The sequence below is a fragment of the Vulpes vulpes genome, chromosome 11 (assembly GCF_048418805.1).
Source record: "Vulpes vulpes isolate BD-2025 chromosome 11, VulVul3, whole genome shotgun sequence".
NCBI classification, from domain to species: Eukaryota; Metazoa; Chordata; class Mammalia; order Carnivora; family Canidae; genus Vulpes; species Vulpes vulpes.
The window spans coordinates 76,088,174-76,110,331 of record NC_132790.1 but is presented as its reverse complement, the minus strand read 5'-3'; the positions used below and the strand labels follow the sequence as shown (position 1 = coordinate 76,110,331).

The following is a 22,158-nucleotide window of genomic DNA, read 5'->3' as shown; positions in this document are numbered from 1 at the left end:
CAGCCGAATACACATTTTCTCAAGCTCACAAAGAACACTCACCAAGATATACCACATTCTGGACCACAAAACATACCAAAACCAAGATGGCAGAGGAGAAATCATGCAGTGTCTGCTCTCAGACTACAGTAGAGTTAAACTAGACATTTAACAGAAAGAGAGCCGGAAAACTCTAGAAGGGAACCATGTGTTAGGAGGTCTGGGTAAGTCCATTCTTCTAAGACCACAGAGATTCAGAGAAGGCTTTAGATTAGGCAAGTAGCATGATCAGAAATGTGCTTTGAGAAAATAAGGCTGTAATACATGGATTTTACTGGAGGAGAAAGAGAACATATTTGAAGACAACAATTAAACAAGTTAAAGACTCTAGATAGGAGGTAAAAAAGGATCCAAGACAGGGAAGCAAAAATGGAAAACTGATGAATATAAGAAAACTACATATGACCTCTTAATTAACACTTAAAAATACAAAATGCATATCCTCCAACCTATCTATTCCTAACCATCTTTATTAATACATCTTTCATCTAAGTCACTAACTTAATGTGGAATCATACCACAAGACTCTTAGTTACTGTCCCAGATTCCATCTTCACCTCTACCCACCCCATTCCAGAGCAACCAGAATGATCTTTTTCGATATCACACCCCTGCTCAATGGCTTCCCATTGCAATTGGAATAAAACCTTAACTCCTTACTGTGGCCTATAGAACTGCTTGTCGGGCATTTGCTCTCTCCCAAATTTCCCTACTTAAATCACTTAACCTCCTTGCCATACCTACCATACCCCTTCAGTTTCTCAAAACATCAAACTTATTTTCACTGAGGGACTTTGCACTAGCTGTTCCCTCTACCTGGAATGTTCTTTCCCTAAGTCTTCACATTGCTGGCTTTTTAAAATTTTCATACCTCAGCTCAAATGTCATCTTCTCAGAGATGTCTTTTCTAATCCCTGTCCTAAAACTCCCATCCCTCTAACTATCCTATCACCCTGCTTTATTTCTTCACAGCAATTACCATCCTTTACAATTATTCTCTTTATCTGTACAGGATGACTGCCTCACTTCCCCACCCCTCTGACACTAAAATGTATATCCCACGAGAGCAGGATCTTATCTGTCTTACTTATCACTCTGTTCCTGCAAGGCAAAGGATAAGGCTGGGACATAGTAGACACTCAATAAACATACAGTAAAAAACAGAATTCTTATCAGAGATGCTAGTAAATGAGTGACACTATGTAACATTCACTGAGCTCTATTTCTTCTTTTATTTTTCTACTACATCATGAGGTACCTTACAGACTAGATTGAAAATCATGGATTTTAGATCATGTAGTGCCTTATAAATGTCAAATTTTCTAAGGTAACTGGCTGGCAATTTTTTTTAAAGGGATACCTTTACTGTTTGGTTAACGATATATACTATGCATTTTGTTTTTAAAAGGCCTGTTTTACTGCCACTGATAACATACTTACTTAGATGACTGATGAGGAAATTCATTTTTTGTTTTTTTTTTTCCAACAAATGTTTGAGTGCCTCTTGTACACTAAAACAAGGGCATTCTACTTTCTGAAACTGTATACGAGAGGTCAAGCACAGCCACTCAATGCCTCTGAGAGTAGTTTCCCAATTATTGGTTACTCTTGGGTTATCTAGATAACCCAACTCATCAAAATGATCCCATATCTCCCAACCCCTCTAACCTGCTACCATTGCCAGTAATGTAGAGTTCTGTTATATTCTGAACCCACAATTCCACTGTTTTCATTTTTATTTTTTAAAGTAAGCTCTAGGCCCAATGTGGAACATGAGATCAAAACCATAAGATCAAGAGTCACATGTTCTACTGACTAAGCCAGCCAGGCATCCCTCCACTGATTTTCATTTTAAACTAGAAATCTGATTTGTTCAGTAAGTAGTATGACCTTAATAGCAGTCATCTAATTATTCAGTATTTGGGACCTGGAAAGAGGTGAATGTCAGAGAGCCGGAGGCCTTGACCTTGTAACAGGTCTAGCTAGAGTTGAACTAGTAGTGGGGCACACAGGAGAAGCTGCAGAAGGACCTGGAAGAAGGCACTGGGGATATCCATTCCATGACTATGCAAATACATGGCCCATACCAGATCCAGTGATTAAATTTACTGACATTTATGTAACTGTTTATGGCTTAAAGTGTTAACATATTGAGGGGCACCTGGGTGGTAGAGTCAGCTGAGCATCTGACTCTTAGTTTTGGCTCAGGTTATTATGTAGGTTTGTGATCTCAGGGTCATGAGATCGAGCTCCATGCTCAGCATTGTGTCCATTTGAGATTCTCTCTCCCTCTGACCCTCTCTTCTGCACACACACACACACACACACACACACACACACTCTCTCTCTTCTCTAGGATGAATAAATCTTCAAAAAAAAGTGCAAGTCTATCTAAATACTCTTATTACAATGTACATTTATTAATCCTCAACAATCCTTTGAGGTTAACTATTATCCGCATTTAAAAGGAGGAAAGCTGTTCCTTGAAAGTAATAGGTCTAAGATTATAGCATATGTTGCTAGAACTTATCCTAGGACCCTCCCACACAAATTCCATGTACTTCTCACTACATGACCCAGAAAGATGAAGCCCAATATATAAAAGTCATGTATATTAGTCATGTACTAAGTAAACAACTCTTTCATATGGTAAATAATAAGTAGACTGAAAGAAGTGGTTTGCAAACCTGAATGACTTTGAGAGAGACGGAAATAAAGACAGTAAAAATAATAGTTCCCATTTAAAAAGTAATTTGGTTAGAAAGGGATTCAAAGGTATAAATCAAGAGACAAATTTTTCTAGCAATACCAATATTAGGACCACATAATATAACTTAATCAAAAGCACATGAATTTCAAATCATTGTTGAAAACTGAAAAATGAATATTAAGATTATCAATATTATAATTTACGTTGTGAAAGTGAAAACAAATCTACATTTTAAGAATAGAAAATAATCATTACTATCAAAAATGGCTAAAATAACTTTTTTATTAACACAAGGTGAATATTGCATTCAATTAAAACTCCTCTATGGATTCAAAATTACAAAGAGGTAACACTAATTTGAATTACTCAAGGTTCTACATACGTTCTTTTGACATCTTGTTCAATCATTGATCGAAGTTCTTTATCTTGAAAAAATTTATTCCAAAGACTCTGAAATGAGGAAAACAACCTATTTAAAATGATCTTACACCTTTGCTTGACTTTTATGATCTCAATTTAATAATTTAAGTGATCACATTTATCCTTCTGAGTTATTTTACAATGCAGAAAGGAAGCCTCAAATTGAAATAATTTTTATTAAAAACTAGCTTAATATCAGAAACACACCCTTATACTAACATCAATTTTTCCCAGTAACAATACCGTATATATTTTAAAATTTTGTATTATCTATGTAAAGTGAATGATAGTTTTGCTGCTATACATCCACTAACTCCCTTACAGTAACAGAAAGGTCTGCTTGGATTAGAGCAGAGCCATAGGCCGACTGGTTTCAGCTTGAACCTGACCTGAATTCCCAATGCACTAAGAAAGATAATGCTTTCTACAAAGCTTGGTTTTATGATCAAACAAATTTTTAGGCACTTTTTAAAATGTGAATTTAAATAAAGCTTAAAATTTACTTAATATTTTATGTTGCTTTACTGTAGACTACATTATAACAACTCTATGTATCAGGGAAAACATGCTAATATTATATGTGAGCTGGAAAATAATTTCTGTTAGTGAGAAAATAGAAATTAGAGCAGCAGTTGAAGAAGTTATGCAATAACACCTCTAAAGTAGTAATTATTCTTAGTCTTTCCTGGAATATGAGTGGGAATACGCAGATCTTTTTCATTATCTTTAAAAACTTTTTAATAGACTCTCTACAAATATTCACTTTTCTTCCTGGCAATCAGTCCCACCAAGTGAACTTTACCTATTTTTATTATCAAGGAAGGCTTTCCTAGTCTCCCCATTACCCACTACAACCGTGATAAAACAGTTCTATCCTCCTGTTGATGCTCTCCTATTTTACCCTGAGTTCTTATGGTCCCCTGGGACTTCTCCATAGTGCCACTCAACAAAAATAGATTGTGAACCTCCTACAACACAGGGTGAACACAGCATGGAATAACTTCCATCAGGTTTTAGAGACATAATATACAGAGTAAAAAAAATAATTAGTTGGCATTAAATAACATTGCTTTCACAGTGATTGATAAGCAGTCTCCTAAGCATATTCTTATGAGCAAAAGAACCTGAGATATGAATAAAGATGAATTTTACCCCTTCATCCTGTGAAAGGGGATTATTGATCATCAAATCTTGCTGGCCAACAACCTTCCTTGGGTTTGTGATGTGCTGGCAAAGAAAGGAAGAAAACACACAAAAATCAGAGTTATTGGACTTTAAAGTATACATAAGAAAACAATTACATTAATTAAAGTACAACTTACTATTTCTTTAACGTTGCTATACCATGCTCTTAATTCTTTAATTCTACTTATCCACTGGCTTTTATCTTGAGGAAGAACACAAAGAAATAGCTGTCAAGAAAAAAAAAGGGGAAACTTCTGTAAAAATCCTAACAAGTAACATGTAAAACTATGCCAAACAGAATCACCTGAAAATTGAAAGTGATATTCATATTCATGGTATTCCATATTTGTATCATTCCAATTCCCAATAAATTATATTTGGGAATGTTTATATATATTTGGACAATTCAAAAACTGAGCAAAGGCCAAATGAACATGATCCCAAAAGGAACACCATGGAAGTGACTCAAGCTCCCCTCCACATTTATATTAAAAATGAACAAGAATGCATTGAGGTTCAAGTATAATTCCCATTTACAGTCTTATATTAATGCAGGTATTGACAGATACCAAGTCCAATGATTAATTTCAAGTTTTAAGATTTGTCTTAAAACAGGCAGGTAAAGGATGGAGAACAACAACCTGAGGGCAGGGCTTCAGATGTGAAGTTATTTCTTTTACGGCAGAAATGTAATTTACAACTGGCAATTGGCTTATGAAAATAACAAGCATTTTTAAAAAGACAAATTTGATTTAATTTAGTTTAATACAACAATAAAATAAATCTGGATTTGAGTTTATTTTTAGCAAACGAAGGATACTAAAAGTTAAACAACAAGGAATGGGGGGTGGGGCATGAATATTTGTATACAAATATTCTAGCAGCAGGTCTCCTGTCTTTACTGCCTGCATCTAACAGAAGAAAAATGTATTTTAATTATTAACTCTAAATTATTAAATCTAAAACTGTCTAATACATCATGCGTTTCTTACTGTCTTTACTTGCACAGACTCTTTATGTTCAATTTATGCAGATAAAACCTAAAAAACTTTCAATAGGAGTCATTTCAGAAATAAATCTAAACCTCAATTAATTCATTTTGAGAGAACAAAAAGGGACAATATTGCCAGGCAATTACAAAAGACAACTGCAGATTATTACTAGTTTTGGTAATCAATGGCCCTTTCTCTTAAGAGATTGACCTAATTTTTTTCCATTTCTCTTTCCTGCTGTCCTTCACTTTAGGTTTCCAGTGGAAAAGAGAGAGAGAGAGAGAGAGAAATCTTTTCCATCTGCTGTTTCTGAGGCAAAGGGGTGGGGGGGGAGGGTACTAAATGGCTGCACTTGATACAGTGGGAAGCTGGAAGTAAATCCCCCTCTGCTCCTGCCGAGCTTCAAGGATTTCTGAAGAAGCCTCTGGGGAACATAAAGGTGTTGCTTTGAATTCTGCTCCATCAAATGAGATGAAAGAACAGTTATTTCAAATAACTCCTTTACCATTACCAGTTATTCAGGACTAAGGTGGTTCAACCCTATTAGTAAATGTCCTATGAAAGATAAACTTGGATGGCCAAAAAATCGAGAGTCAAGTCTCCTGGAAAATTCAGTGATCCCCTGCATGGGTAATCTCCCAGGGCATCAGGTAATGTGTTGATATACTGCAACCACAAACTGTAAATAAATATTTTCTTCTTACCTTCCAGCAAATGCTGCGGAACCTGCTGCTTCTCAGCTGCCCATTAATCCCCTTCTGCCTTATTGTTGCCAAGTAATTGTTGTTTACAAATAGTTCTTCCCATTCTTTCCTATATGCAAGAAACCAAAGCATAGGGATCCTTTTGTTAAAATTCTCTGCTTGGAGAGGAATGCTACAGGAAATTAATTTTAAATAAGTCTAAGAAATGCAACTTTTAAAACGTATATATTTAGTTGTGTACTGTTTCTGAACGCATGGCTGTCTTTTTGGACACAGTTCTTCTGTAGATTTAATGAATATGTAGATCGCTATAATTATGCCAGCTACTGAAATTCATAATGTCTAAGGAGGCTATTCCATCTCCTCTAAAATGCTGGTAGCGCAGTTCAGTGAAACAAGAAAAAATATGAATATTAATATAAATATATGACTGCTTTTGCCATTGACAAAGACATGCCCGCTCCAAAAATACATAACAAAAAAAGAATACCATTAATTATATTAACTTCTCACATGAAATATCTGTTTAAATGAACCCATTTCTCTTTAGTGTCAGGCTGCAGAGTTGAATATAATAGACTACTTTCTTTAACTTTTATTGCTATTTACTATTGAAATCTCTGCAACTTCTTTCTACATGATCAGTTTTAAAATTTTAACAGGTGCAGACAAATTTGAAAAAAAACATCAAAAAATTAAAAAGCCTCACTGTAAAAACTGTTAAAGGCAAGCTTGAGTACCTTGCAGTACCTATGGCTGAGTAGATAAACAACTGAAATATGCCTCCCAGGCACGCAGACACCAGGGGCCTAACACCTGTGCCTCATTAATATACAAGTAAATCTGCTCTACTGGGAAACAATTGGAAATTAATTGTCCCAAACCATTTACTGAGTTTGAATAAAGGAAGGAGACCTATATTCCCTGCATCTTGTACCAAACTAAACATCAAGAATCATTTGTCAACAGTTGAGGCTATTGAGCGCAGCTTCATGAAATTTCTCTCAGATTTCATAATGCCACAAAAAACTTATCATGTAAAACTTATTATCAAAGCTGAAACCCTGGCAATCTTCTTCAGAGGGACTTCCTCAAAAGAAAGCCTTTAAAACAAACCATCCTCCTATACATACATGCAGTTGTCACTGGCCAAACCCTACTCATTTTGAGAAGACAGCGTTGCACACTATGTTATCTTAGAGCCAGTAACGCAACCAACTGCATCCTTACAGTTAAAAACCTGACTGTGATTCTGGAGTCCTGGGATCGAGTCCCACATCAGGCTCCCTGCATGGAGCCTGCTTCTCGCTCTCTCTGTGTCTCTTATAAATAAATGAAATCTTAAAAACAACAACAACAACAACAACAACAACAACAACAACAACAAAACCTGACTGTGGGATACCTTCTCTAGAGTTTTCCAGAAGGGTGACCAAGGCAATGGCACATTCCTGACTTCCACAAGCAGGAGAACTTCCAGCTCAGCCTTGTAGCATTGATTCCCAAGCCTTCTGCCAGGAGAGGCTAGTGGCTAAGTATGTCAAATGAGACAAGCACTCCAGCTCCATACTGAAGAAATACATTCCTACCACCACTCCGTGAAAATTTCTCATTCAACACTCCATTTTTAAGAGAAAATAATACTTCACTTTTATGTTAATTTGCATTTGTGTTATTAGTGAAAGTGAAAATTTTTCATCTTTTTAAGTCATTTTAGTTCTTAATAAAAATTTCCTTTCTTGTCCTTTGCCTATTTTAAGCACCATAGGATAATGGTTAAGAGAATGGATGCACAACCACACTTTCATTTTCACAGAAACACACAATTTACTAGCTACTAACTAGCTGTATAAGCATGGGCAAGTTACTTAATGTCCCTGTGCCTTGTTTCCTCACCTGTAAAATGAAATAATAGTATCTACCTCAAAGAATTATTATAAGGATTAAAATACATGCAAATCCTCAGAAGCATATCTAGAATATCATAACATTTTTAAAAAATTAGTATTATTGTTGTTAATAACTACAATATTGCTCTTATCTTAGTGTGCCTTATTAGTTGCTCAAGAGAGTTTTTTATACATTAAAAAATTTCACATCTTTGTTTGCCACACACATATACTTTTTAACACAATATCTTGATTTTCAACACAGTGGAGCTTTTTAATTTGTATATTAATTTAAATCTAACATTTATTTTCTCCTGTTGATCTTTCCATTGTTTTCATGCTTAATTCTTTGCTGCTTCGAGTTCAAAGAAATCTTTACTGAAATCTTGTTTTTTTTTTTAAAATCACATTAGTCCATTTGTAATACCTATAGTATTTTAAATACATTATCTATTTCCCAACAATCTTACATATATCATCCACGTCTCATATTCAGGTTTTGTTTTTATCCAGTTTTAGCAGTACTCAAAGATAAGATAAGCAATGAGTACATCTCAGAAAATGTTAAGTATGTCTAAATAGCTTGTGGTCTGCAAGCAAAAAGTGCATATTTTAAATAGATTCTGAACCCAAAGGGAATCAAAATTTGTGCAAGACCATGCAGTTCCATGGCCCAAAACCACCAAAACATTCCAGAAAGAGAGGGAAGTGTGAGGCAAGGACTCCCCCAGTCTCTTCCAAAATCAGCTTCTATTCTCAGGTACCAGGACAGTATAAAGGTAGACACAGCTGGTGGCTAGATTCATTGCCATCTTGTCAAGTTACACAACCTTTTAAGGTCAAGTTACATACTACTTATGTAATGAAGGATAATTATTTGTTAGCTTAAATAAGACCCTGGGCCTTGATTACAGTGTTGGTAGACAGAACAGGAGACTGGGGCATGTGAAATGGAAACATTATCTTTGGAATTCACAATCATCTCAATTTATTCAGTGTACTTAGAGTTCCAATTAAGGCTTAAAGCCTCAAACTGATGAAGAAACCTAAAAACAGAGGAACACGAAGGCCACAAGATAATTCATTGTCTTGTTCTTCTATGGCATTGTGTTTCATTAGTAAACAGTGATATAGAGTAAACACAAGTGACAGTTCCTACTATATGCTTAGCACTCAGATTAGAGAAAGCATGAAGTTAAAGAGGTAGATGGATCTGTAAACCATTAATATTCTGGTGTAGGCAAAGCACTCTTGGCAGTACAGAGAAGGCAGAACAAGTTTTATACCTAAAAATTAAAACTGAGTATAGAAAATATTAGCAGCACTGCAGGTACTCAAAGGCTACCTACTGCAAGAGCTGGGCTGCAGAGCTTAAACAGTCCATTGAGGACAAAATGTTGAATAATTTAGCTCTTTGAGGGGAGCCGAACCAAAATAAAAGGTTTTTACAATCATAAATATGAATGGTGAACTACTCCTGAATTCAGATCAAGACATGGGCAAAGAATACTGTTATTGACAAGTCAGTGGTGGAATTTTTCAGTTTAACAAAAATAAAGGAAAAGTAGTTCCTAAATTTTGTCTTATATTTTTAAAAAAGCATACAGTATGCCTGTAATAGCCCAAACCTGGCAATGATGCTATTAAAATGCTAAAAAAAAAATCCATATATATTTAAAAATATAATATTTTAAGTAAATCACTTTTATTTACAATAACTCTCCTGGATGTGTATTCTTAACCCCTCTCTACCAATGAGGAAACTAAGACTCAGAAAAATTGAGTAAGAAAAAAAAGAGAATTAGGAAAAGTATCTTCCAGGTATAACATGGAGGCAACGCTAAAAGGGAAATATAATACTACAGACATCAAAGGACAAAAATGGTCTCTGGCAACAAGGCAAGACAAGAATATGACCTTTTATTTTCTTCCTGATATTTCTAGTTTTTGAACATCAACTACAAGAGTACAGAGATAAGTTTTCACCAGTTGGACTGAGAAACTAATTCAACAGCTGCTATGAGTGGTTAAAAACAACGTGGGGTATTTAGGTGTATAAAGGCCTCAAATGGAACAGATTAGACATACCTGGGCTTTAAGGACAAAGCACTAGTTCCATCTAGTGGCAATCACTATGCCTTGCAGGCACTGGGTCCCTAAAAACAACCAGCATCTACGCAGGGGAAAGGCAGAGAAACTGGTTTATTTCTCCAGCTAATGTTAATGGACATTAACATTAATGTTAACGGACTAATGTTAATGGGCTGGTAGTGGCTGCCTTGGAAGCACTGTGTCAAAAAGGATTCTGAAGCTACCATATGCTCCTCAAAGAAGAACACTGTGACAAAAAATGTCAATGTAGGCCATGAATGTTGCAGTCATTTCTCAGAACATGAAATCAACTTTTGCAGCAGCAATTGAGATCTCCTCCCCTCCCCGCCTTCGCTCCCCTGCCAAAGAACACCTATTTAGGTAAGCAAATCCTGGGCAATGTTTTTTTGTTGTTGTTGTTTTTTTTTTTTTTTTTTTTTTGACATGGCAATCAACTAGAGTATGTAGTGAATAAATATAGCTGATGATCATTAGGAGCTCTCTATTTCTAATTATATATTTTAATGTAGTATTTTCCTAAGATACACACATAAAATTAGTATAAAACTAGTTAGCACCTTCTAAATGTAATTGTTTAAATACTTTTGTAACCTAAATAATGCATAAATTACTCGATTATGTGGCAATTCTGGACTAAGAATTTCTAAATTGTCGTAAATGATGACACGCTAGAGAAAATAATTTTATACTGTATATTTTATATGATGGTTTCTAACCCCATTTTCAAGCACTACCTGGGAAGGCAGCAATGTCTTTATGGGACTAACTAAAGAAACCCAAACAACTACAATGACTGAAAATAGTTCAGAGACCACATAAAATCTAGGACTCAGGAACTCCAATAGTTGGTTAAGAGATGCTACTCTGGTGCTCACTGATAAACTGCTGAAGGAATGGAGAAGGGACTGTCACCAGGGGGAAGTTCAACAGGTCACAGGGAAGGGAGATCAAAGAGGGAGATGTGGTCAAGGAGCTCTGCAGAGATGGTCCTGTAGTTTACAAGGTCAACTAGCCTTTGATCATCTTGTTTTTTGAGATTTGACTAGAAATAGGAGCACTAAAGGCCAGAGCCAAACAAAGGTGATCTTTATGCAAAATAAGATCAGAGTTAGACACACAGAATATTTGAAAGTGAAAAAGCACAAGAGAACTAAATCTGATGTAAAAATGTTTATACAATTTTATGAACCTGAAGTGCATACCAAAATCTGAAAGAAATTGCCATATTAATGACTATAACTGCTTTACCAAATATATAGGTAAAAGGACAGAATAAATTTTAAATTTGTATAGAAATATATTAGTGAAAGATTTCTACTAATGAAAGGACTGTACCATAAATCTAATATTCCAACTAAGAGAGTATATACTTTAATGTCATCTTAAAGGAATGATTTTAAAAATACTATTCAAATAGAACAAGGAACATCTAACTTAAAAATCAATGGAAATATGAGAAGTGTAAATTAGGTATGTCAGCATCAGACTGTAAAGTGTGGCACCAGATATGGGTAAGCTACAACATTAGGACTGCAGGTGCCAAGATCAACCAGATAAACACTGATGTTATCTATAATTACCTCATTTTTAGCTTAAATCACAGGTAATGAGGGAACTCAGAGACTCTAAAAGGCAATTAGAAACTGTACTGGCTTTTCTGCTTCCTGTATCAGGAATTTTTAAAAATTTACTTTTATTTAAAGCTTTTTTTCCTCCATAACGAAACATCAGGGCACATCACTTATACATATATAAATAAATATAAAAACAGAATGCACAATTACTCACAAGCTTCAAATGGATTTCTTTCTTATGTCTAGGTGAAATGTATTCTCACGTGGTGAGGCTCCATTGAAACAAAGGCAACAAATAGTTCACTGTGTGGACGTTTGTTAAAATTAATTTATGATAATGTTTTGATTTGGGTTTGGATTGAACTCTGAACTGAGAAATTTTGAACTCCCACCTCAATATCCACAAGGACACAAAGAACTGAGTTAGCAATAGTTTTGGACTGTCAGATAATATTTTTTTTAAATATATCATTCTCTTCAAAATATAATGTTTAAGAGGTTCTAAATTCAAAGGTCATATTAAGTAGGTAAAGTCAATAAACATACCCTTAGAAAAGAAATTTTTAAGAGCTGTATCACAAGGTTATAAGAAGTTAAGTATACAATAAAGGTCATTATACTACTAATCAAGGGTTCAGCATTTAGAAATGAAGAGAGAAAAGGATCCTGTACCAAACTGTCTCTATGAAGTCATCTAAAATGAATGTATAAAAAGTTTCAAGAAATATAAATATACACATGATCTGTATCACATATAGTGTTACTGGGGAAAGAAGAGAGACACACTTTAAAAGTTAAACAATACAGCTAGTCAAAAAATCAAGACTGTTCCATAAGAGAGGTAACACAGTAGACAATTCTAAATGAATGGTGCTAATAAGATCAGATATAAATGTGATAGATATTTTTTTCTTTTTGGTCTCTATCTGGTTGTCCTTCCCTGTCTATATGTTTCTCTGTCTCTATCACCACCCTCTGCCTCTTGTTTCCTCTCATCTCCCTTTTCTTATACATACAGATAAAAGTCAGGGAAGTAAATCTTTAGTGATGAAGTGATGGATCTGTAAGTTACCAAAAATAATCAATGCTGGCAAGAACCAGACCCAAGATTTGAATCATGAGCCTAATATGACCCCAATATTAGACTGCCTCAAAGATCCAGGATATGAAAATGTTAAATGAAAATGAGTCATGTGATAAACCAATTTTAAGTCAATATGGACATTATGTACTTTATAATTTGTTTGGATTAATGTACCTAAGAAAATAATTTCACACAGGCCTCTGAAAAGGTAAGGAAATCTCATCCAAGGGCCACCAGAAAATCTCACTTATATATAATTTAAAAGAAAAAAACTCACTACTATAAAAAATCCCACACTTGAATACCCCATATATCCAACATAATGAAAGACCAATGTATGCCACATAAGTGATTTTTTTTTAACACAAAAATGTTGAGAGTTGGGACACCTGGGTGGCTGAGCGGTTTAGCGTTTGCCTTCCACTCAGGGCGTGATCCTGGAGATCCGGGATCGAGTCCCACGTCGGGCTCCTTGCATGGAGCCTGCTTCTCCCTCTGCCTGTGTCTCTGCCTCCCTCTCTCTGTGTCTCTCATGAATAAATAAATAAAATCTTAAAAAAAATAATAAAATAAAATAACTCCACACTGCTTTGCTTTTAGAGTTTTCCATTCTGTTATTAGTGGCATCTTTCTCATGACTATCATTATCCGGCTATCGGCTACCAATTTGTATAATGATTATACATTAGCTTTTAAAAATCCTAAATCTACACCCCTGTCACTTGCTCAGTGTATCTTTTTAAAAATAAAGACAAGAAACTAGACTTTAAGCTGTCATATATTCTAGCCTATTTCAACATCATAAATTAGCACTATCATTTTAATTTTTAAAAAATGTGAAGACTGAGAATAAGGACTTGCAGGGCTCTCCCGTGCCTAAACATACCTTAATAAACAAACATTCTGCCTGTTCTAATATTTTCCTCCTATTTCTAAGTTTCTGGTTATATTCTAAATGGTTAAAGTTATTAGAAATTTGACCTATAAATAACGGATATGTCACTTTTGTATCCAAAGATCAGCAGCGAATCCCATTCTCTGGCCTTAGGCCTTGGGGGATCAGCCAAGAAAGAGTTCAGAGCCAAACTCTTAAGCAAGCATTTACTAGCAGTTAAAGCAAAAGCACCTTCTCAAGGTGGGAGAGGGGGCAGGCCCAGAGGTGGCAAATGTTTCAGGGAGTCAGATCATCTTTTCTCTTTCCTCTTCATGCTTGCATAGGTTATGGGTCACAGCTAGGGTGGTCTCTGACTGAGGCTTCCAATCATCTAAGGGATTCCTCCTACCAGTGGAGGGGGTGGGTGGTCATGGGGGGTGGGGTTTGGCCCCGTATGTTGGAATTGTCATGGTAGCCTTCTCCCTACAGGGAGAGGGTCAAAACCACAATGTACATGTATCATAATGAAGTTATATGCTACTGTTGGCAGGTGTCATAGGGGAGAATGCATGTGTATCCTCTTTGGCGTCTTTCCTTAACTATCTACTTTATCTCAAAGAAAAAAAGGAAAAAACCCTTCTTCTGAATACTGAATATAGTGGGTGGGGGATAAAGGGTTGAGAGAAGACACTAAAGTGAAGAAATCAGGGTATGGACACCTAATTTGAGTCTGTACTGTTTCCTATGTAGGATAGAACACCAGTGGGAATATTTTTATTACTGATTTTTAAAAAATAGTTGTTCTGCATCACAGCGGAAGATGAACTTCCTTGTCCAAATTAAAAATATGTTTCATAAAAGTCCTGTCTTAGGCAGAAGTATTCTCCAATGATGAAATTTTATGTTTTTCTGAAAATTCATCTATTTCAAGAGAACCCAAATCTAGTCCTGACTTTATAAAGGGCCTTTTGTTACTTTTTTCTATTGTTAACCATATGCTCAATAATTCAGATATATCCAAACGGATGCCACAAAATCTTTAACTGTATGTCCCCAGATATCCTTACATGAACCAGAGATGTTTCCATAAAGCTATCACATGGAACACTACTATTAAATTGAAAATTAGCACAAGAAAACTCTCATTTTTCTCCAGAGCTTTTAAAAAATATTATGATTAGGAATGGTACCTAGACATAGCAGGAAAGGTAGGAAAATGGGCTTCCCTTCTCTAGGGCCCATCAACAGTCCAGGTGACAGTGAGAAAAACAGGGATGGGAACAGTTAAAAAAAAAAAAAAAGCCAATAAAACCATGGCTTTATTTATTCCACTCCCTCAACCCTCTACTAGATCTCTCAAGTAGGAAAAAAATACTCGTGTTCAACCTACACATAATCAGAATATTAAAAGAGAGAAGGAGGCTCTGGGTTTGGTCACATGGTCAGGTGGGGAAGGGGCAAGCAAACAAATGTAATTACAAACTCTTACTGTACACTGAACAAAATCTACATAACAAGAAGTCTGTGCCTGGTTCAATGACAGTAGAGCTCTGTTGCTCAAGATAACTTTAAGATCTAGAAGTACATTAAAAAACTGGAATGAGAGTTAAGAATGTTCAACTATCCTGTTTTTGCTTCAAATGGGTTCAGAGACTTGGGCTTGTCATCTGAATTACTTTTCTAATCTGAACAAATAGCTTGAAATTCAATTTTTGAAAATCCTTGAAATATGTCAACCAGCTAAACTACTATATCTATCTCAGAACATTGCATCTATAATCATGAAATGAAAACTATGTCCATATGTTCAGATGATACTAGGACTTCTTTTAAATTTCAAATATTCTCTCATTAGCAGGCTATTTTTTATTCCATAGCTGCTTTATTGATTTTTTCCCTATTTCTAAGCACATAGTATTCATTCTCAATTGTATCATTATCAACTATTTCATATAATTTTGTGATTTAAAGATTCTCGTTTTCAACTCCAAGCTAAATTTTTTGCTCATGTATTTAAATATATCAAATACCTATGATATACTAAAACCTAAATCTGTAAATACTACCAAAATACTAGTTCAATGTAATAGCAATGTCAACACATATATGTATAATACTCAACAACAGATATATGTAAATACTCCTATTGTAAGGTCCACTTTAGTTGTCTTTTATAATTAGGGGCATAATTTTGTCACTAACAAACATAAAGTCAATTGAATCTAACCATTCTAACACTGTTCCACCCCCACCCCCCACCCCAAAAGAACTCATTGTTAACAGAAAATTAAGACTACCTTTATTCATGTTGTTTACCTCATAAAAAGTCCTATCCCCTCTACGGTGTCCAGTAGATATATCTTCCCTGTAACCAACACTTCTCTCATCTCTCAATTTTAATTACCCCATCTGGTACTCCTCTAGTTCTTAGTAAAATGTCCCCATTATAACATTGGTCATCATCCACATTAGTTGCTTCCATGTCTGTCCCCCCTCCTAGTTGATAAGTTAGCTGTGTTTTAGTCCTCTTTGGATCTTGGAGGTTTAGTGTACTGGCTTGCCTATAGTGTACAATAAAGATTTGCAGAATGACTAAAGATTTGTTAGCTTTCTTGCACCAAATATATATAAACAAATATCAGAAAAACACTAATGGAAGCTCTAGAAAAAAATGAAAAATAGGGTTACTAACCACTGCCAGCTTTCCCTCAGAAGGCAAGGTAATTTTGATAGAGAAAATAGACAAATACTGAGTATCAATCTCTATTAAAATATTCTGTGAAAATTCCAGCTTCAAAGTGTACCTTTGAGGCTTATAAATTGTTCGTCAAATCAAAAATCAATAATTAAGTCTTATGTAGAGCTAACTATATAACGACAAAGTAAATAAATAAGAGATTTGTTAAATGTTTAAGATTTATAATTTTCCACTTTTAAACTATACTTCTTATATTATTTTCTCAAATTACAGATCCAGTAACACTCTTCAACATTATTGACCAAATAGTTAACTGACTTTGTCTGTTTCACTATCATACTTAAAAAGTCCAGCATGCTAATGTATACTACAAATAGTGACTCATGGGGCTGATAGGGGTACATTTCAACTGGGAACACCAGGGGAAAATGGAAGTATGTCCAGGGGAAGGGACTCTCAGTGATGACTGACTCAGAGCAGCTTATTCTCATATTTCAAATGTATGCCTGTCTTTTCAAAGATAAATATTTACACAGCCTTGGATGACTGGAGCTTGCAGCTGACTATGTAAATAAACAAATACGAAAAAAATTTTTCCCCTAGAGCTTGGCTACAGATAATAAAAAGGGCTTGAAGGGGCTTCTGAAGCAAAGGAATTCAAACTAACATGTATACTCAAGTCAGTTTAGGTTATGTTAATGTAAGGCTGTAAATGCAAACAAGCCAGTTAATTAGTTAAATGGAAGGTAACATTTTCGGAGGCTTAAATGATCAATAATTAGTTCAGACAGTTGTATATTACAGAAAAACATAACCTACTGCCCAGTTCTACTATCATAAAAAAATAATAAAGTTACTTCAAGAAGATACATTCAAGTGTGGTTTTTGTCTCCTTCTCTCAAATATAGCTTCATTATGGAGATATGAAATAAAAGGTATTATTTTGATTTTGGTTTCTGGAAAATGCAAAGGTTACATATTTTGTGCTCTCTGAAATTATCATTTAACTATAAAGGTTGTGGTGCTATTTCAACAAATATGAAAATGAGAAGAAAGTTTGATAATAAGACTGTCAGGTTAAATAAGCATGGATTTTATAAATATTCTTCCTATACAATCTGTACATAACTGTAGATATTTATAGATTTGATCTTTTAAAAATAACTGTAGATCCAATCCTTAAATACTCATTTACTGCCACTTTAGAACTGCACAGAATTTTAAAAATACTTTTCTGAGACAAAGGACAATTCTAATTGATGAAAAAGTTGGTTAAAACTTAAAGGAAATTTCAGGAAAGAGAAAAGGGAAAGGTGTAGAAACTAGTATTTGTTATTTAATATGTGTTAGATGACTAGGCCAAGTGTTCTATACATTTGTAGGTATGCTCCCTACAACTCTACAATACAGGAGCTGTTTATATTCCTTTAAAAAATTTTATTTATTTGGTCATGAGAAATACAGAGAAAGAGAGAGAGAGAGAGAGAGAGAGAGAGGCGCAGAGACACAGGCAGAGGGAGAAGCAGGCTCCACGCAGGGAGCCCAATGTGGGACTCGATCCCAGGTCTCCAGGATCAAGCCCTGGGCTGAAGGCAGCGCTAAACCCCTGAGCCACCAGGGCTGCCCCTACATTCTTAAATATAACAGAGTAACAAACTTCTATCACTCTTAGAACCGGAACCCAGATTTCTAAATTTTAAATCCAAAAAATGCTTTTGCTCTATGATCTCTACTAGTATTTTGAATTACTACTTCATGGTTGTTTCAAGACACATAAGACCCACTTGCATACAAACGGGGGAAAAAAGGCATTATACTAGAAATAAATGTAAATGATAGAAAGATATTTTCCACATTCTCTCAAATTACTGATTACATGTGAGTCGGATACATAAAAACTGTGAGCCTAATTTTTAAAGTTTACTCAATGACTAAGCAATATTCAAATTAATGTATTTTTATTATTCAAGAAAAGAATTAACTTTAGATTCAAAAAGCCAAACCAAATATATAATTTCCTTGAAAACTTTTTATCAATTTCAAAACAGCCTTTAACTCTGTGGGCTATAGGGAATCCCTGGGTGGCTCAGCAGTTTGGCGCTTGCCTTCGGCCTAGGGCATGATCCTGGAGTCCCAGGATCGAGTCTCACACAGGGCTCCCTGCATGGAGCCTGCTTCCCCCTCTGCCTGTGTCTCTGCCTCTCTCTCTGTGTGTGTCTGTCATGAATAAATAAACAAAATCTTTAAAAAAAAAAAACAAAAAAACTGTGGGCTAGAGAACACACCATATTGAGAAAGGGAGGCAATTTCAGAAGCTCAGGTTAGTATTAAGAAACTAATAAACAGCACCCAATTTAGAGCTAATAAGATTCCCTTTATTCCTGCAACACAGGTTCTTTTAAAATATGAAATATATTATTTCTTAAAAGGAAAAAAATAGGAAGCCAAAAAATGGCTATTACTTAATTTAAAAAATATAAACAATGTATACTTTACATATATTTAAGGTCTTTATAAATTTTTCAAGTCTCAAGCACCCTGCTATCCCAGTCCTAGGATTTACTAATTCAAAAGACATGCATTAGTACTTTGCAATCCCTTCTGCATCCAACTACCTTTGTTTTTTTAATTCAACAGCAGTGTTTCTAACTATTATAATCTTTGTTTATTGGTGATAAGTTATAACAGAACCACCATTCGTTGTTACTATTTTGAACTGTCTCTCCTGGAGTCATTTACGAAGTATTATTTGTAATTATTTGTAAATTATCCAATTGTTAAAATTCACAGGATAATACATTTTTCCTAGTGGCACAGCTTGGGAAAATATACCCAGAAATGGTACCATGTGAAATTAAATTGTAAAAGTGATTAGGGTAGACTACATGATTTACTACTGTGTACTGGACTCTAGAAAATCACAGTTAAATATACAAATTTATTTAAAAATAATCTACAATGACTTATTTTCTATCCTATGACATTTATACAACGCCAAGATGATGTCTGAAAATTAAGCAATATTCTGAGTTTCCCAGAGAATGCCAATAACTGGTCTGAGTTTTCTCTAAATTGACTATTTAACCAGTGTATTTTATTTATTTATTTTTTTATTTATTATTTTTTTTTATTTTTATTTTTTTTTATGATAGTCATACAGAGAGAAAGAGAGAGAGGCAGAGACACAGGCAGAGGGAGAAGCAGGCTCCATGCACTGGGAGCCTGATGTGGGACTCGATCCTGGGTCTCCAGGATCGCGCCCTGGGCCAAAGGCAGGCGCCAAACCGCTGCGCCACCCAGGGATCCCTAACCAGTGTATTTTAACATGGATTTGTTGCTACATAACCTAAATCTTAAATGAGGTAATCCTAAATCTTTAATATCCTAAATCAAAGTAAGGCAAAAATGAAGTTATTTTCCATTTTGGGAATCCAGTATTATATGTGAAAAAAGCATTACACAGATTCAAAAGCCATATAGACTTCTATGAACTTCTGTGAAAAGTTATGATTTGATCAATAAAGATATTTAGAAACACAGGATAAAAAAGGAAAGTTTAAAAATGTTCACCTTCAATTTATTTCATAGGTCACTGTTATGCCATCTAATAAGATAATTAAAAACATGCAAGCAGCTGGTACTACAGCTAAACAGATTAATGTAATAGTCTGTAGTCATATGTGCTGGCAAGGGGCTCGCCTCTTTGGAGAGGAGAAGGTCAGCTGCCCTTGGGAAGAGAAGGTGGGTGGTGGGGAGAGACTATTCTTTCTACCATGTGGCCCTGTGCTACAGTCCCTAAGTTAATCATCTACTGCAAACTGCTAATCAGCAGACTACTACTCCTCTTTCATACCCAGCAAGGGTCTCTCAGTTTTAATGGTTAAATAAGAAATGCAGAAAGCTCATATAATCTGACAGAAAACACTGGTCTTTAAAAAGCATAAGGTCTGTTGCATAAACCAGTATCTTTTCAATTCTTACAAATTTTCCATTTTAACACATCATCTGCAAATTAGTTGGGAGACATATAACTGCATTTTAATCAAAAGTTCTAAAACACCATCTATTGCCTAGGCACCATATAATATTCATACCAGTGCCTTAGGAGTTAAATTAACTACACTCCATTTGAATCAATGAAGCAAAACCACAAAAGACACAAATCCAAGTAAAACCTCCTGGCCTACGAAAAACAAATCTATGAACATTAGGTACATAACACTATCGTGTTGGGATCTGTTCAGTTCTAAATTTCTAAATTTGTCAAAATTCCAAAAATCCACCTCTCAACTTATACAAAGAGTAAAACATCTTCCTTTTATCACTGCTATGTGTACAAATTTGGCATACAAAGGCAACTGAGAATATTGTATCAGAGATTGAGCATTTCAAACCTCAGGTTAACCTTGTTCTTAGCTCCTTTTCTGCTAACATACAAAACTTATTTTCCTGTGAGTCACATCCTTTGTTACCTTCCTTTTAGTGTCTCTATATCAGGGCACTGTAAAATATTCTAAATACCAGAAGATTACCAATGATGACAATGATGACAGTGCCACAGACTAGAAGATAAAAGCAGCTATCATTTACTGAGCATTTACCACATGACACTATCCCATTAACTCCTCCTAACAACTATGTTTTCTTACCCCCACTTTAATGGTGAGGAAACTGAGGCTAAGACATGTCCAGGGTTTCCCAACTATTTGGAGTCAGGATCTGAACCACCTCACTATATACTTAGATATTATTAACAAATGAGGGATGCCTGGGTGGCTCAGGGGTTAAGTTTCTCTGCCTTTGCCTCAGGGTGTGATGCTGGGGTTCTGGGATAGCATCCCACATCAAGCTCCCCAAGGGGAGCCTGCTTCTCCCTCTGCCTATGTCTCTGCCTCTCTCTCTCTCTCTCTCATGAATAGTAAGATCTTAAAAAAAAAAAAAGAAAAACAATCAGTGACTATGCCCTCTTGAAAGTGACAGTCTAAGACCACAATAAGACAAAGAAACAAAGGGAAGAGTACAGACTTAAGGTGACCAATTCAAGACCGAATTCAAAAATTAATAAAACCTCCGCAAACACTATAAAAGAGTACACGGGTTGAAAGGTGAAGATTGAGGCAACAAAGTTGCCAATTTATATGAAAGAATTGATAATACTCAAAGAACTAATAATGCCATGGCTTTGTATTTTCAAAGGCTTTATCTTCTACATTTTATCTCAGTCTTTACGAGAGTTGTGAGGAGGAAGCAGGTTAGACATTATGATGTCTGTCTTAAAAGATGACAAACTAAAGCTAATTATTACCCTGGACACAAGTACATATAACTAGAGTATGATGGTACTAGGCTGGCTGCCAGAACTGTCTGACTGTAAGAAAGGTCAGGATTTCTGAGATAGTTTAAACAAGACAAAATTGGAATTGTTAGGCTAAAGGATCTTTGAGGGTTAATATTCACATTTTTCTAGTAACTTATTTAAGTTTAAAACAGCAACGATAGCAACAGAAAAATAATTTTCATTTTCAAAAGGGAATTTTACTGACAATTCTGTTGCCATTTTAGTATGATCGTGCAACAATTCCTAGGTTTTATCAGTTAACCTTAATATGAAAATATACCCCAGAGCTGTGCTTCTATGAATTCTGCATTTAACCCAAGTGTCAAATTCACAAGTAAGCTCATTATATTGTAAGAGCTATTGCCTGCTGAGTAGAAAACTATTCATTTCACACCTTAAATACTATAATACTATTTAATAACAGCACTGGCCTGCCAACTATTAAAAGCTCGTTTTTATATATTGTACTACCTGAGCTTTTTATCTTGCCTTTTTAATTACAACAATAAATTAATATCCTAACATTACAACACTGACAG

General features: G+C 35.1%; 1 protein-coding gene across 30 annotated transcripts in view; it reads right to left on the bottom strand.

Annotated features, from left to right (window-relative positions):
- TBC1D5 (TBC1 domain family member 5) overlaps positions 1–22,158 on the bottom strand; it is a 529,331-nt gene that overhangs the window by 233,723 nt on the left and 273,450 nt on the right. For all 30 annotated transcript variants that reach the window (XM_072726774.1, XM_072726773.1, XM_072726763.1 and 27 more), the window contains 4 exons: positions 6,051–6,159; positions 4,492–4,581; positions 4,322–4,396; positions 3,132–3,199 (listed from right to left, as the gene is read on the bottom strand). In XM_072726774.1, coding sequence (XP_072582875.1) covers positions 3,132–3,199; positions 4,322–4,396; positions 4,492–4,581; positions 6,051–6,159 — 342 coding nt within the window. The remainder of the gene's footprint in view (positions 1–3,131; positions 3,200–4,321; positions 4,397–4,491; positions 4,582–6,050; positions 6,160–22,158) is intronic.